The 16,635-nt window shown below is 47.6% G+C and overlaps 1 protein-coding gene across 2 annotated transcripts in view; it reads left to right on the top strand.

The window, feature by feature from the left end:
* Window positions 1–16,635, top strand: part of SLC4A4 (solute carrier family 4 member 4) — a 125,954-nt gene that overhangs the window by 86,676 nt on the left and 22,643 nt on the right. For both annotated transcript variants that reach the window (XM_059470825.1, XM_059470826.1), the window contains exons 9-14: window positions 4,438–4,595; window positions 8,994–9,081; window positions 10,226–10,380; window positions 10,649–10,762; window positions 12,144–12,318; window positions 14,056–14,189. In XM_059470825.1, the coding sequence (XP_059326808.1) occupies window positions 4,438–4,595; window positions 8,994–9,081; window positions 10,226–10,380; window positions 10,649–10,762; window positions 12,144–12,318; window positions 14,056–14,189 (824 nt within the window). The remainder of the gene's footprint in view (window positions 1–4,437; window positions 4,596–8,993; window positions 9,082–10,225; window positions 10,381–10,648; window positions 10,763–12,143; window positions 12,319–14,055; window positions 14,190–16,635) is intronic.

Consider the following 16,635-nt stretch of genomic DNA (forward strand, 5'->3'; position numbering starts at 1 on the left):
GTCGTAGTATGTTCTAGTATCACCTGTACTGGTTGTGTTTCCAAAATACCTGTTTCCTTTAGTACACACAGCCACACCTGGGGAAGAAGGAGGATTGTTAAATAGCTTTTTGTCATTGGACAAACTGCTGTGTGACATTTTTAATCCCATTGTACTTGTGATTTTAATTTTAGACCAGCCCAAAGCTGGGGCTGAGCATTGCTGCAGCTTTGCAGCTCTCAGCAGTGCAGACAGTCTCCACTGCCCCTTCTCTCTCAGGGAATTCAGATAATGGACTTTTGTGGAGAATTAGGTATAAAAATAGATGGTTTTGGTAGCACTGATAGGGAAATCTGTTAATAGATGCAGCTGGGAGCAGGCTCCAAAGTTCTTAACTTCCAGTGTACATAATGTCTGGCTCTTGATGGTGAGAACTATTTCTTGCTAAGTGTAGAGTTCCAAAAATCCTCTTAGTTAATTAGCCCGTGTCCTGCTGATGAACTCTGCGCAAAGTGGGAGCCTTGTCCTCCTGCACCTTGAGACATCACCTTAGAGCTCAGTTTTCATGGCTGATCAACTCAAAGTCCTGCCTTGATTGAATTTGTGGCATTGTGGTGGTGCCTGGCAGCTTCCTTGAGCAGGACTCAGTGTGCCATACACAGGCACAGCAATAATCCATCATGTTACCACAGCAGGAGCTGCAAAGGAAGCAGGTTCACTTGCCTTGGCAGCAGGGAGACTGGCTGTTGTTATTTGGGCATCCCATCTGGAAGCTGGACAGTGAGTGAGGCCATACAGGCAGAGGGGAGTGCTGGAGACACAGAACATCCCAGTTTTTATTTATTTGTGTGCCTGTAAGAAATGTGAGGGGTGAGGTCAGTCTATAGCAGCTGTGTGGAGCAGGACTGCCTTCCTGCATCCTTAATCAATCCCTGGTTTTACACAGGTAGAGGATTGCATGCCCATGTTTCAGAGGAAAAAAGGCTTTGACCAAACTTCTTTGTACCTTCAGTGATTTTCCTGTCTTCCTACATCTTTAATATTCAGTTCTGCAACCTTTAGTGCTATTTGGAATGGTGCAACTAATAATCTAGGGAGCTCATAGCCAGCATACTCCTCTAATCTGCAGCATTCCTGCTCCTTTTCTCTGGATGTTGAAAGGTTCAGGTTTCACGTGCATGTCAGAGATGTGATCTGTCAGAGAATCCTCCCGCATTCATCCCTGCTGCCAGGACCCAGACAGCTCTGGGATGCTACTTTTGCCTGCTGAATCAGGCAGTTTGCACCAGCCAGCTCTCTCTACCATGGGAATGGTGGCTGGATCCACTGGGATGGCAAAGAGGCTGGCTCAGGATCCTGCAGAAGCCCTGACCCAAACCACTTTGGTGAGAAACAGCTTCAGTAAGGGCCCGCAGACTGGGGGTTTGCTCTTTTGTCATGTTCTGTGCTGTGAGCTTGCTTGGCATTTTAGCAAGGTAATTAGGGAAGAGGAGTTGTATTCCCTTTCATTGTGTTTGCTTTGGCAGAGCACTGCTCCTGAGGTGGCAGCACAGAGAAGGGACTTGCCTTCATTTGTCGTATTTTAGGAGTTGTTGGCTGCAGTTAATGCCCTGGGCATTTGCAGCTGGAGAGACAAGCAGTGGCATTTTGGGACAATTTATTCTTCTTTTCTATATAGCAGTTAATAAATGAGCATCTAGACTTCCTGCCCCCTCCTGGGCTCCCAGCTCTCTGTTGCTAGATACACCAGCGGTGCTGGAGCTATGTCCATAAACCTAGGGCCTCTCACAGCTGGAGAATTCCTCCAGCTCCTGAATATCAAGTTGTTGGATCAAATTTTTCACTAGCAACATATTCATAGAATTCCATAATCTCAGAATGGATTGGGATCTTAAATATCATCCTATTCCACCCCCTGCCATGGGCAGGGCCACCTTCCACTAGACCAGGCTGCTCCAACCCCTGTCCAGCCTGGCCTTGGACACTTCCAGGGATGGGGCAGCCACATCTTAATATCTAAAAAACGTTGTAAACCCTTTTTTCCAGCTTATGTGTGAAGGAGAGTGACTGAAAAAAGTCAAGTAGGTGCTTTCTCAGCCCCTCTGGTGCTGCAGTGCCAGCAGAGCACAGGAAGCTGGAGAAGTTCCTACTGCTCTTCCCACTCCAGTCCTGCCCCCTGCAAGAAGCCCTTGGCTGTGCTCTATTAGAATGTCCTTGGCAGCTCCGAGTGGCTGCACCACCAGGACTCCTTCAGGGCTCAACATGTAGAATAAAGGGGACACAAAAGGAAATCTGTTTTCCCAGGGACCTGCTATTCCTGAGCTGATGCAACAGCATAAAGCAAGGGAATGTATGTTGATATAAGGGGAGTTTCCTGACCTGGTGTTATCTGTGTTTCCAGAGGGCTTGGATGTGGGACGAGCCTGGCTCTGAATGAATGTGGTCAGTCAGAGGGAGGCACAAAACCCTTCTTATTTGTTGTGGTGTAGACACTGTGTATTCAACCCAGTGTTTCCATGTCAACAGGGAATCTGTGCCAAAGCCAGTGCTGGAGTTAAAAAAGAAATTGGCCTTGTTTAGAGAAGCCCTCATGCCTTTCCTGGGGACCTGTGGACAGGAAAGCGCTGGCTGGATCCCATTCTTGGGAATGCATTGGGATTGATTGTGGGAGTGATTGCTGCTTTTCCTGCTGGAACATCTTCTCATCTCCACACTTGCAAGCAGACATTCCCAATTTTGAGGTCTGTCAGCCTGGGTGATGTACTTTCACTCCACGAAGCTCCTGTGAAAATGTTTGTCTTCCAGTACAATCAATGCCACCCTTCTGGAGGAAAGGAGAAGCTTCTAGAAAGTTTAGTTAACTGGAATTTCCTTTACTTTGGCTGTTTTTCTTGATGCAGAGGGCAGTTTTGCCTGCCTGGTTTCTCCCCATATCCACAGTGGCCCTCTAAAGCATCCTTGCGTGACAGAGCAGCCTGGAACCTGGAAGGTGCCCCTGGAGGCAGGTGTTCAAGGGATAAGTTGTGGGAAGGTGATCAGGTGATCTTAAACCTCTGTGTGAGCAGATACAGAAAAACAGAGAGGCAGAGACAGGTTCAAGCTCCAGGGGAATTAACCTTCCCTAAGTGCTACTTTGGAGTGTGTACTCAGGAGCTGCTTTCATTACCAGTCAGTCCAGAGTGGTGTTGATGATCCGAGTGCTCCAGTACATTTAAGGAAATTGGGATTCTGAGGCTGATGTGCCTTTTTGCAAATACAGTGCTGGAGACCTGTGGCTTTTAACATAACATTAGTGGTTGGGGTGGAATGATCTTCAGTTTGGCAGGGGAAAGTGAAGTTCCCTCATCCCTCCCATGTTCCTGGATGCTGCTGAGGAGTCAGATCTTTCCAAAGCTTCTTTGGGGAATGGTTCAGAATGGATTTTAAGTGCTGATTGCACTCATTACCTGTCTCATAAATTATTTAAGAAAGTGGTGAGTGGTGCTGCAAAACTCATTTGGAGATTAAAAACCCCACTATAATGGCAGCTCTTCAAAATAGTGACAGTGGTTTGCTGTGCTGGGCAGGAGGCAGGGGCTGGAGCCTTTGGCCTCAGGAGCTGAGTGGGCACAGGAGATGCTGCAGATCAGTTCTGCCTCAGAGAATCACCTGGGTTTGGGTCAGGTGTCCAAACCAGCCCTGGTGTTGCTGAATGGTCTTTGTTCAGCCACACAGCCAGCCTGGTGAGGTAAATAAAATGTTTGTTGTGGATTTGCCATCTTCCCATTATTCTTTTACCACCACTGTGTTTCCAAAAACTGTCTGTGGAAGAACTGGTAGGGCTTTTCCAGACTTCCTCCACGATGCTCCTTGATGCTTATTTACTGTTTCTTCTGGTGGTAATCCTGACTGAAGTGTGCAGGGGTAGGATAGTTCCAGCAGTTTTCTTCCTGTTCAGTCAATTCATGTATTTTCTGGAGACTTTTTCCATTTTCCTCCTTCCTGAGTCACCTCATGCAGCTCATTAGGGATTCATAGCCCAGTTCAGTGCCCCCCTCTTGCTGGTGCTCCTGGCAGTACATCCTCCCTCTCCATTCACCCTTTGCCAGGCACACACAGAACATCTCCAGAGATCACCCAGGGAGAGGGGGCAGATTTGGAACCAGCTGAGGGCAGGCTTTTCAAAAAGCCTTCCATTCAAATTAATTCTGTCGCTGCTGAAATTCAAACAAAGGCGTCTTGCAGAGGCTGAGTTTTAGAACCCAGGGGCTCCTGCTGCTGCTGTGGTGTTTTCCCCTTCCCTGGAGACTTTGAGCTGAGGTCTCCCTGGAGCCTGGACATTTCTCCGTGGCTGGATCCAGACCAAGGGTGCACTGCAGGGTCCACGAGTGTGCACAGTTACTGCACAGAGGTGCAGAGATGAGAAGAACATGCCCAGCACAACTTAATTTTCTTTTCCCTCCTCTTGCACTGCTGCAGCTGAAGAACAAATTCATGAAGAAGCTGCCTCGTGACGCTGAGGCCTCCAACGTGCTGGTGGGGGAGGTGGATTTCCTGGAGAGCCCCTTCATTGCCTTCGTGCGGCTGCAGCAGGCGGTCATGCTGGGAGCGCTCACCGAGGTCCCTGTCCCCACACGGTAAGGACAGCCAGCCCCGGGCAGGCACCACCCAGGCACCTGCATTTCCACCTGGCCAAGGTAAAACAGCAGGCCAGGAGGTGTTCTCCATGCCTTCCATGCTGTGACATGCAGAACCATCAGTATTGGTGGTGCAAAGTAACAAAACTCACTGAAGCTGCTTCATCATTTTCAGCTCCTGAGTTTGGTTATGAGTAAACCATTACACAAACACACTGCCTTAACAACTCAGCCGTTCTTAAGAGCACTGTCAGTGTTGAATTGAAGTCCTGAGGCTTTTTTCCTGCCCCTTCTGTACGGATCCCAGATTCCCTCTGCACATTTTTGCTGTACATATTATTCCTCTTCAGCTCAGAAGAGATGGAAAATTCAGTTCTGGCCCTTCTGGGGCAAAAAAAAGTCAGGTGAACTTGGACATACAATTCTACTGGGGCTTGTTGCTTTATAATGCATAATGGCTCAAGGAAAAATGTCAGAGAAATATTTTATTTATTATGACTCATGTTGCAAATTAATCTCAGTCTCACAAACAGCAATATATCTCGTGTTCTTAAATATTTGAAGTCACTGCTTGAGTATGCCTGCCTGTCTAAGCTGCCCTGGAAGTTAGATGGCTGCTGGAATCCTAGCCTCTTTCTGTGTACCAAACAAAGGGAAAAGAGCATCTAGCTTTGCTCTTTAGTGGTAGTAGCAGTGTTGTGTTTCTTGCAGTTTCATCAAGTGGTTTCTTACAGCCACATCCAGAGTGTCTGTACACTCTGGGTATTCAGGTAGAAGTGTGGGGACCCAGATGTGGCTTCATTCTGTAGCAGGTTATTCATTCCCCAGTGTTCCTGGCCTCTGTGTGCTTCAGTGTTTCAGCTTCCCACTCTAATCCCACTGACTATTTTTTAAACATATCTCCAAATTCTTTTCAGCAGTTGTAAGATGAGGTATTGCTTGCTGTAGTGGTGGGAGCCAGGAAGTTAGATCCAGGATTGCTGGGCAGCCTCATTACTCAGTAGCAATAATAAAGGCAGTATGTCCTTCCCTGCCAGCACTTTTCCCAGGAAATAGTATTATCCATTTGGTGTTCTCCAAAGCAAATACTGGCCCTAATCAAAGCAGTAAGCCTCATTAGGTGGCTTTCATGAGTGATGAAGAGCCATTTGCCATGGCTGCATCCTAGGAAATTCAATCAAGGAAATCCCCTCAGGGCCAGGAGGAGCTGTGATGGAACATCTCTGGTGCTGCGGTATTCCTGCCGTGGGCCTGCACTTACAGCCCGCAGACTGCAGGATGCTGGAGCCTCTGGCGTACCCAGCCTTCTGTCCTGTGGGGCCTCTCCTTTTATTTGGTTCAGCTGTTGATTCCCTGGTAAAAGTGCGGGTGCCAGCTGGATGCTGCGGAGCCTCTGGAACTGGACCGGCTCTCTCAGTACTGCCAGTGTGACCTGTGTGCTTCTCTCCTTGGTTTTATGTAGGGCAGGCGGGGGTTAAACACTCAGGTTTTGTCTCCAGTCCCTCTGTCTGGGGTGCTGTGTTAGGTGAACATTTCCTGCTCTTCAGCAACTGCAGATAGAGAAGCAGGGAATGGTTTGGGTTGGAAGGGAAGGGAACTCAAAGCCCATCTTGTTTCAACTCCCTGCCACGAGCAGGGACACCTTCCACCAGCCCAGGTTACTCCAGGCCCTGTCCAACCAGGCCTTGGACACTTCCAGGGATCCAGGGGCAGCCACTGCTTCTCTGGTCAGTCTATGCTGGGGCCTCACCACCCTCGCATAAAGAATTTCTTCCCAATATCCCATCTAACCCTGCTCTGTGTCAGTGGGAAGCCATTCCCCCTTGTCCTGTCACTCCAGGTCCTTGTCCCAAGTCCCTCTCCATCACTCCTGTAGCCCTTTTAGGCATTGGAAGGAGCTCTGAGGTTTCACTGGGGCCTTCTCTTCTCCAGGCTGATCACCCCCAGCTCTCCCAGCCTGGTTCCAGAGCACAGGGGCTAGAATAGAAACATCAGGGATATGCAGTTGGAACAGAGATATCCCAGCCTTTCCTGAGTTTTCTTTTTACTGGTCACATTGAAAAAACCTTTAAGGCCTTTGGTTTTCTTGTGTCAGATTTAATCCCACAGTGCTTGGAACTCCTCATTTGGGGAAGCCCTGAGCTGGCAACATGGCTTGGGAATGGCTTTGTATTTTCATCAGAGCAACGCACAATCGTGTGTTCAAGGCTGCTGTTTAATGCAGTGAAGATGGGAAGAAAGATGAGGAATGAGCCAGGAGAAGATGTTTTTTGGAGATAAGCTGCACAGACTTGCACAGTCTGGTGTGCAGAGTTGGGAAAGGCTGGTGTCTGCAGGTCTCAAATGAAGTGAGGTAACTTGTCCAAGGTATTTGGAGAGCGAGGGGCAGATCTGGTCCTCCCAGTGGAGGCTTTTCACTGCAAAGGTACTTTAACTCCAGGACTTGGCTGAGATTCTTTTGATAGGTGCCTTCAGCCCTTATGGAGTTGCTGTTCTAGCAGTGCATTGAGAAAAACATTGCATTTTATTAATACTTCTGAGAGACTTTGAGCTTGGTGGAACCTCCCATTCCCTGCCTTGCAGCATTATTAGCAATGTTAGGTGTCAGAAATGGGCATTGGATAACTCAGCATGTATTGTGTGAAGCAGGGAGGAATTCTTGAGTGGCCTTCAGCAGAGGAAGAGGAGAAGTATGGCACAGCATGGAGTGAGGGCTTTTGTGGCTGGAAATGTTCATAACTAAATTATAATAAATCTATGCACACATACTGTAGTTCAGGCCACTTGTTGTAGACAGGTAAAAGAATTATAGAAGAAAGGCCTCATCAAATCAGGCCCGCTCTGTTAAATTTATAGCTAGCCTGTCATTTCTTCTAAGTGCAGCTGAGTAATTTGCAAGTTCCCATCCAAAAACAATCTTAGGTATGAAAGGTTTGTTAACACAACTTATTCTTTGGTGAAAAACAGCTAGCACCTGCATAAACAATAAGATCTGTCTCATGGAAATCAGTAGAAAAAATATGTAAACTACCTATAAATACAGAAGTTTGATAGACATGCAAAATACCATGTACTAACCAATAAACTAAGTGTCAATGTATTGTCCACCAATAAGATCTGACACAGTGTCTTCTGGTAATCCTATACAATATAGCCTATACAATTAAGATTGCTGTTTTCTGCATTGAAGAAACAGTCCTGTCTGCCTATTAATGCTACAGCCACTAAAATGCATTAGTGTTTTTGTGTTTGTTATGTCTGGCCTGTGAAAGGATCTTGTTCTACCCACTGAAGGCAGATATGAGCTGAATTAGGACAAAGAATTTGGAAAATGCCACAGTCTCCTTGTTTTCAGGAGTGTTTTAGTAGTGCAGGAGCATTCAGGTGCTGCTGCACTGTGCTGGAAAAGAGCCAGCTGGTTGGGGTTATTGCAGAAGAGGGTTATGGAAGTGTCTGGTTCTCCTGGAAAACCAGGAGAATGCCAAGCAGCAGCTCCTGAAGTTATGAACCTCCTTTTTTAGTATATTAATATGTTTGGCTAATTTGCATCTTGGAGTTTGGAAAGAGTTGACTGAGGAACAGTTTTTCTTGAGTGTTATTTTGTAAGAACTGGTAAAGCAGGGAAAGTTCCAGGAGGTGGGAGGAGAGCAGAGGACATGACCTGGGTGTGTGTGGCTTACTCACCTCCCTGTGAACCTCCAGTAAAACACTCAAACACCTCGTGAAGGACTCAGTTAAGAAGTGTTGTGTAGTAATGCCAATCAGTAGGTATTTATGGATCTTGTCCTACTAACTTGCTGCCTTTTTTCTTTTAGGACTCTAGATTCTCTTGAACAGAAAGTGCTTGTTTGGATATATTACTCCTCATAAGCCATTCAACTTAGTACCTCATCATATATGAGTTAGAAGATAAAATAATATTTAATCCAGCTGTTGGAAGGGGATAGGTGCTTCTGGTGAGGTTATTTCATCTGTATGTTTGCACTTCCAAAGATTTCATACCATGGTGTTTTTTAAACTCTTCAGCTGTGACTTGGATGTAGTTGCTGCCCAAAGAGATCATGTGGAAAATGAAGTGTCCAAGGCCAGGTTGGACAGGGTTTGGAGGAACCTGGCTAGTAGAGGGGGTAGATAGCCTTTAGGATCCTTTCCAACACACACTGTTCTGTGATTCCATGAAACAAATCCCCATGGAGGTGGACAGGCTTTCGTAGTGCACAGACCATGGTGGGCCACAAGGTGTAACCTCTGGTCCAAAGATAGCTTGAGGCCACTGGCAGCCTCCAGATCTCTAACAAGGACCACAAATTTCAGGCCAGATTTATGTCTAGGTATTGTATAGGTAATAAGCAGTTGATTTTGCTATCCTAAGTGGGAACAATCTCTTGGTTTTGTCAGATTTCTCTTCATTCTGCTGGGACCAAAGGGCAAAGCCAAGTCCTATCATGAGATCGGCCGAGCCATTGCCACACTGATGTCAGATGAGGTAGGTATCTTGGCATCTCCAGTGGGAAATGGTTTTCCCAAGTAACAGTATCCTTCCCTCCAGCCTGGTCAACAGGAAGGAGCATTCACATACAACTGAAATACCCATGTTACCTCCTAATTCCATCTGTTGACAAAATTACTGCCTCTGACTTTGTGTTTGTTAAAAGTGTGACTCTAGGAGAGGTTTGTGTGCCGTGTGTATTGTCCTGCTAGTGATCACTCTTTCATATCAACTGTGAATTAATTGTTGAATTTATTCTGTTGTGGTCTGCACCTTGTGTCCCATTCTGCCATCCCAGAATCCCACAGCCAGGGATATGCAGGTGATGCCCACAGCACCGTTTCCCCCATGTGGTGCTGCGTGTGGCACTGTGTCCCAAGCACTGGCAGTGTTCATGTGTAGCCAGGAGCAGCTGGCCCCTCCTTGCTGCCATGGACAGCCTTTCAGGATTCATTTACAGCTCCTTTCTTCCCTACAGCTTCTTCATCACAGCTCAGTTACTCCCAGCTCTCCAGCTGTCTGTCACTCACTGGGCTGCTTCCCACAGAGTCCCTTCCTGCCACCAACTCGTCTGTCACATGCACTGATCCACCTCCTCTCCACACAGTCCAGAAGATTCCTATAAAATTCAGCATTAATGCTTTCCTCCCCCCACCTTTTCTCATTTGTTCTTCATTATTAATACCAGGCCTTTCACTAAAACCAGCTTATGATATTGTTTTTGAGTAAAGATTGTTATCAGTTCTGTGTCACAGGGGTGAAGATGAATCTGGGTTTGATAGACTGAAGTAGGTGACTTTGTCAAAGTGTCTTCTACAAGTGTAATTGAAAGTCCTTATGTAGAAGAAAACTTTCTTGCACTAATGATATAGATAATTGCTTTACTAACATTTTTAAAGGTTAGAAATAAATGGTTTTCTTAAAATTAGATATGTGCCTAAAAGGAAAGAATCTCTGTGGTTATCCAGCCAAAGGAAGGGGCTTTCTGAGGGTCACACCTCCTTGTGGCGCATGTCCTGATACTTTCTCAGAGGTTTCTGAGAAGGAGTTAAGTTGATTTTGTAGAACTCAGCAGCTGCTTCTGGAGCCAGGGCCACAGAAAATGCAAACCTTTCCCACGGGGAGTCTCTTTTCCTTGCAGGTATTCCATGACATTGCCTATAAAGCCAAGGACCGTCAGGACCTGATTGCAGGCATCGATGAATTTCTGGATGAAGTCATTGTGCTCCCCCCTGGGGAATGGGATCCAGCCATTAGGATAGAGCCCCCCAAGTCTCTCCCTTCTTCAGATAAGAGGTAATAGCAGGAGAGGGGCTGCTGGCCAGGGACAGTGGGCATGAGGGGATGGGAAGAGGCAGTGTTCTGGTTGTGCCAGGTCTATGGAGTGACCTGCACCTGGCTGTCACTATTTAGAAAGGCCTGGAGATATTTTCAGGGAGGGAGGATGTTCCTGGAAGTCTGTACCTTTTGAGATGATGATGTAGGCACACAGTAACACAGCTGGTAGTTTTCTGGGCTCTTTGAGGTTCCTCTTGGTGCTCTGACATGCTGTGTCCTGGCCTAGGAAGAACATGTACTCGGGTGGGGAGAACGTGCAGATGAACGGCGACACGCCCCATGACGGCGGCCACGGCGGCGGCGGCCACGGCGACTGCGAGGAGCTGCAGCGCACGGGCAGGTCGGTGACACCCCTGCAATGCCTCCCTTGCCAAAGCATCCCCAGCCCAGTGGGCTGTCTGTACAGGCTCAGGTGTGACCCCAGAATGTGTCCTGGGGGCCTTTCCTGCCCAGTGTGAGGCTGTGTGAAGGGTTCAGAACATCCGGCTTCAGCAGATGGCAGAAGGTCATGGATCAGGTGCTCAGTAAATGATAAAGAGCCATTAAAAAGGACAGAAGGCCCAGGTAGGTGCTTCCTGTTGGAAGCCTGGGAAGTCAGATGAGCTGTACGGAACATAAACATGGCTGGTCCAAGCCTCAGTTAATCCATTTGGATTGCTGAAGGGGTGCCTTAGCCAAAAGCAGAGATGTTCCCTTTTCTGGACATTAGTGTTGCAATTGGATTGCACAGCTAAAGGCTTTTATTGGATAGAAAGAGAGAGGGTAACAGTGCCCCAGGCCCTACTCTCTGCTTTATTACTCTGCTTTGTGCCATGTTAAAGTCCACTGGAGTGGGAATACAGCTCAGGTGGTCATGAAACAGCGGGTTCAGCATTTCAAGATCAGCGCACAGGGCTTCATGGTGGCTTTGTGCCTTCCTTCCCACTCTGAATCGTCTTTTTCAGTTCTAGTTCTAGTCTAAATTCTAGAGGGAAAGTCTGAAAGTCTTCACACTGCCTTGGTGTGTACAAGGCAGTGGAGTGTCCTGATTTGGGGTCAGAAGGTGGTGTGTACCTGTCTGCCACAGTGTCTGTGCAGTCCTGGCAGAGGTGGGGAGCTGTGAGCAGGGGAACCAGAGGCTAAACAAACATTTTTCATGCTGGCAGTGGCATTGCCATGTGGAGTTTATAAGACTTAAGTACTGTCTTGTCTGTGATCATACAAAAAGGGATATCTGCAAGAAAGTTCTTTTGTCATCCGAGAGTGTTTCCCTTATGTTTTTGCTTCTAGTTCTTTTTCTGGTTATTAATTTGAATCATTTTTCCATGTAGCACATTGTTTGGCTCGCCCAGCCATGGTGTCTGCTATGTGGAAAAATTCAGGCAGGGACTTAGACCAGAGTTAATCTGTTTTATTACATCAACTAATATATTTGGGGGAAAAAAAACAACAGATGAGCTTCCTGAAATACAAACGGTAGTGGTCTGTTTCAGCAGAAGCGTGGCTTGTAGTCCTGCAATTTGTCCCTTTCCAGCTGCATCACAAGTTTGAGATATTATCTCTCCTTACAGGATTCTCTCTGAGACCCCTGGACCACCACAGCTATGATAAGGCTGTTTGCAACGTGCTGATCTCACTCCTTAGAGATCATACTTCATTGCTGGCAGTGTCTCTGCAGGGTTAGGGTGTTGAGTTTCACTGTGAGACATCTTGCCTGAGTCTCCTCTTGCTTGTCCCTGCAGATTCTGCGGGGGCTTGATCAAAGACATCAAGAGGAAAGCACCGTTCTTCGCCAGCGACTTCTACGACGCTTTGAACATCCAGGCCCTCTCAGCCATCCTCTTCATCTACCTGGCCACTGTCACCAATGCCATCACTTTTGGGGGATTGCTTGGGGATGCTACGGAGAACATGCAGGTGGGCAAGAGCAAGAGTTTCAGAACCAGCAAATCCAGCCTTTTGCTGTCCAGTCAGAGCAGTGCTTGGGCACTGGCAAAGCTGGAATTCTTGGTACAATAATGGAGGTGTTCTGTGCTTTCACTGCTTTCTCTGCTGCTGTGGTGTTCTTTGACAGCTTGTACAGCAGTTCCTTAAATGGTGAATAAAAGCAGGCCCAAGAAACAGAGAAGGTCTTTGCTCCTTCTGTACTGAGAAGCTCCTCTGATCTGCTCTCAGTTGTACCATTTTAGTCCAATTCAATTTGCTAACTCTGAATCCTCTGCCTGATTCCTACAGTACCTGGGCTTTGGCCTCTCTGGTGAAAAGAAAATGCCAAAATTATTAGGAAAATGAGTAACACAGGAGAGAAATGTCAGATCTTTAGAAAGATGAATTTTGTCGTAGTGGGAGGGCACAAGCTGAGAACCAGGCACATATCCATGGACAGGCTGGATCAATGGCTTAGCTCAGGCTAAAGAGAAGGGATTCTCTGTTAACAGTGCTGGAGGTCCTGTGTGTTAGTGGAATAATAGGAAAAGTAGGAGGTTGTATTTAGATATATTCGGTTTAGCCAGTCCAGTTCAAATCTCCTAGCAATAATCAAGCTCATAATGATAATGGCTGAATTATTAATTTATGCAGGTTTAATTAAGTCAAACATAGGAAATGAGGGCACATATCTGGAACCCTGCACTTCCCTGTGATGAATTACAGGCTAGAGTAAGATCCAGCAGCCTGTGCAGTGCCCAGCTCCCCTCTCTTCTGTACAAACAGTTTGCCTTTTCCAGGGAAGTCAGGAATGGAGAGGTCTCCAGGTCCCACCAGTGAGCAACACTGGACTGTTATGGAGTAGCACAGCAAAGCCTGTCTGCTCTGCCCAAGGTTCAGTCTTTAAATTACAGGAGGAAGGGGAAATGTTACCTGATTCCAAATCTAGTTCAAATTGAGAAACACTTAATTGTGTCCAGAAGTCTCAAGCTTACTATCAAGTAGCAAAAAAACCCTCAGAGAGCAGTATTTTTGGGGTGACTACATCACAGTTTGTGTGTCTGTGTCTTGTCTGTTGTAAACAGTGATGTGACTGTTGCTGGGGCAGGCACTGAGCGTGGCCCATCCCTGCTCCCTGTCCTGGGAGCTGCCCCAGCCAGTACTGTCCTCACAGCTTGCTCCTGAGTTTTCTGTTTCTGAGAAAACATGCTATTCTTAGCTACAGACAAGTGGAAGAACGCAGGGATAAGAGATTCCAGGTGCTCTGGCCACAAGGGCCCTCTCCATGAATAATACAAGAGGAGTGGAGGGGATCAGCTGTGTGAAGGCTGCTCCTTGCCCTGGGATTACTGGGCTCAGCCTTACAAGTCCCCCAAAGGCAGCCAGCCTGTTGCTTTCCTCAGTGAAAACACTAACTCATGTCTTCTGAAGGAAGAGAGACACAAAACTGGATTGCAATTCTTGCAGTACCCTTGACCAGTCAGGAGAGCTGCAGCCGCATCCCTGCTGCCTGGGCGGAAGGGAGGGATTGGCCTGTGCTGTTAATGGCTGCTCAGCACATTAATGTGGGTTGTCCCAAGTAACTGTGGCTTGTGTGGCACCAACATCTTGGTGACAGCTGCAGGGGGGGCTGGAGGATGCTGTCCCCTTGGTCACAGGCACAGGGACATGCAGCCACAACAGAAGTGCTCCTTCAGAGAGGGTGACTCCTGTGCTGTGTCCCTGCAGGGTGTGTTGGAGAGCTTCCTGGGCACCGCTGTCACCGGCGCCGTGTTCTGCCTCCTGGCTGGCCAGCCCCTCACCATTCTGAGCAGCACAGGACCTGTCCTGGTCTTTGAGAGGCTCCTCTTCAATTTCAGCAAGTGAGTACGTGGTGGCAGAGGGTGGGGACAGGAATGTCCCACATGAAGGAAATCCAGCCAGGGAATGAGCTGCTTGCTGCTGGGGAAGGAGGGGATTTAGTGCACAGAATGAAAGGTCTTGTTCCTTGCTGAGACCCAGTGCAATCACATCAGGGATTGTCCCGGCATGCATGTCCCAGGGCACTGCCCAGTGTGTGGCTGCCTGTCTCTGTGGAGCCTCCTGAAACAAAAACAGCCTTGGCCACTTCAGTCCTTGGTGAGGAATTTGCTCTCGGTGCAGTGTGCTGCTTCTCCCCATCACTGCTTCTCTGTCTCCCATAGGAACAAGGAAATGAATCCTGCTCTTCACTAACAAAATCCTGTGGGTCTCAAGGTTGCCAAGAATTTGTCCAGTGGCCATTTGAAATAGTTACTATTATTTATGAAAGCAAAAGTGTCTCTGGTAGAAACAGCTCCCAGAATTCCATGGGGGAGCTTTTCTGCTTTTAAAGGAAATTTCCTGCATTTTTTCCATTTAACTGGTATAAAGAAGTTCTGCTTTCTCCACTTTGTTGACAGCTGATACCCAGAGCTAAAGAGAGCCCATTTTGTTAGGGGTGATCATTTACCATTCCCACATCTGCAATATCAGGAAGATACACTGGAGTCCCTAAAGGAATCAGCAGTGTCATGGATGATTTCACCCATGGGGCTGGTGACCCTTTGGCTGGTGTTTTGCAAGGAGATCATTTTAGGTTACACAGAATACACCCCAAATCCCTTGTAGTCTGTGTTCTCAGCATGGCAGGTTGTGCAGGACTTGTGTTCCTACATGTAGGGAGGGATGGGGGCTAGAAAAAATGGCTGGAAAGTTAGATTATCCTAGGGAAGGAAACTGGAAACTACCAAAGGGTGAGTTGCACAGTGGAGCAAGAGGTGGGCACCTTTCTTTTCTTCCCTCATCTGGAATCAATGAATAGAGTCAGGAATGGACACACTGCACCTGTTGGCACCTGGCAAGCATGACAACCCAGGTGCAGCAGGCAGCAGGAAAAAAGTGAAATGGAAAAGCACTTTGTACTGTTTTGGAAGGAAGAAGGTGGTTATTGTTAACCTGAGGAGGAGGTGGCAGTTGTAAAAGCCATTGTCCTAACAACCTGCCAGAGCAGAAAGGAAGACCTTTTCAAAGGAGGCCTTTCTTACAAGGAAATTGGAATTGAGTGCTTTGATTTTTCAGTAATGCATTTGTGGTTGTTCATTTTCACAACATGCTGTTCCCTGCTAGGAGCAATCCTGCAGGACACAGTGCTTTTCCACCTGCTCTGTCAGCTTCAGAAGTGCTGCAGGAATTTGAGAAGTAAATGCTAAAATAATATAGTTTAACATTTTTGAAGTTCTTGAATGGTGTGGAGTCAGTGTAGCTGGGTTTCTGCCAGCTGCCTTCAGATGGATGGGATCTCCTGCCCCCTCAGGCACTGACTCTGGATACTTCAGAGTTGTCACTTGGGTCTTGTATTTTTATTTTTTCCTTTCTCTTTTTCTAAATAATTTTGTTTCTTACTTGCTCCTTGCCCTCTTCCCGGTCAGGGCTTCTGGCTTCCAGAGAATTGCAGCTGCCTGAGCCTGCCAGTCCCACCAGCTCTTGCTTCCTTCTCCAGAACAGGCTGTGGCCTTCCTGGCAGGTCCTCATCTGCTCCAGTGTTCCCTTGAGGCACTTTTTCATTCCTAAAAGCCCACCTTTGGACTCTGTGCTGGCACAGCACCTCAGCCTCAAGCAGCAAACAATGGGGGGCATTGTCCCCAGAAAGGAATGATGCAGCTGGGTGCATGGCTCTCCATCCCCTGCCATTCCCAGCACCAGGGTTTGTCATAGAATATCCGAGGTTGGAAAGGACCCATAAGGATGAGCAAGTCCAACTCTGTGCACCTGGCAAGACTACCTAAAACTAAACCATATGACCAAGAACACTGTCCAGATGCTCCTTGAACTCCATCAGATTAGGTGCCATGACTGCTTCCTGGCAAGACTGTTCCAGTGTCCAGCCACCCTCTGGGAGAAGGTTTTTACTCTATGTCCAGCCTCAGTCAATCTCTAGGAAGGTAGGAGAGCTCTGCAGAGAGACCCAGAGTGGTTGGATGGATGGGCAGACTCCAGTAAAATCAAGTTTAATAAATCCAAGTGCCCAGTCCTGCATTTTGGCCACAATACCCCCTGCAATGCTATGGGCTGGGGATGGTGTGGCTGGACAGTGCCCAGGCAGAAAGGGACCTGGGGGTACTGGTCAAAAGCTGTCTGAACATGAGCCAACAGTGTGCTCTGGTGGCCAAGAAGGCCAGTGGCTCCTGGCCTGGACCAGGAACAGTGTGGCCAGCAGGAACAGGGAGGTCAATCTCCCTTGTACTCGGCCCTGGTGAGGTCCCACCTTGAGCACTGTGTCCAGTTCTGGGCCCCTCAGTTTGGGAAGGA

This window comes from Ammospiza nelsoni, chromosome 4 (genome assembly GCF_027579445.1).
Source record: "Ammospiza nelsoni isolate bAmmNel1 chromosome 4, bAmmNel1.pri, whole genome shotgun sequence".
NCBI lineage: Eukaryota > Metazoa > Chordata > Aves > Passeriformes > Passerellidae > Ammospiza > Ammospiza nelsoni.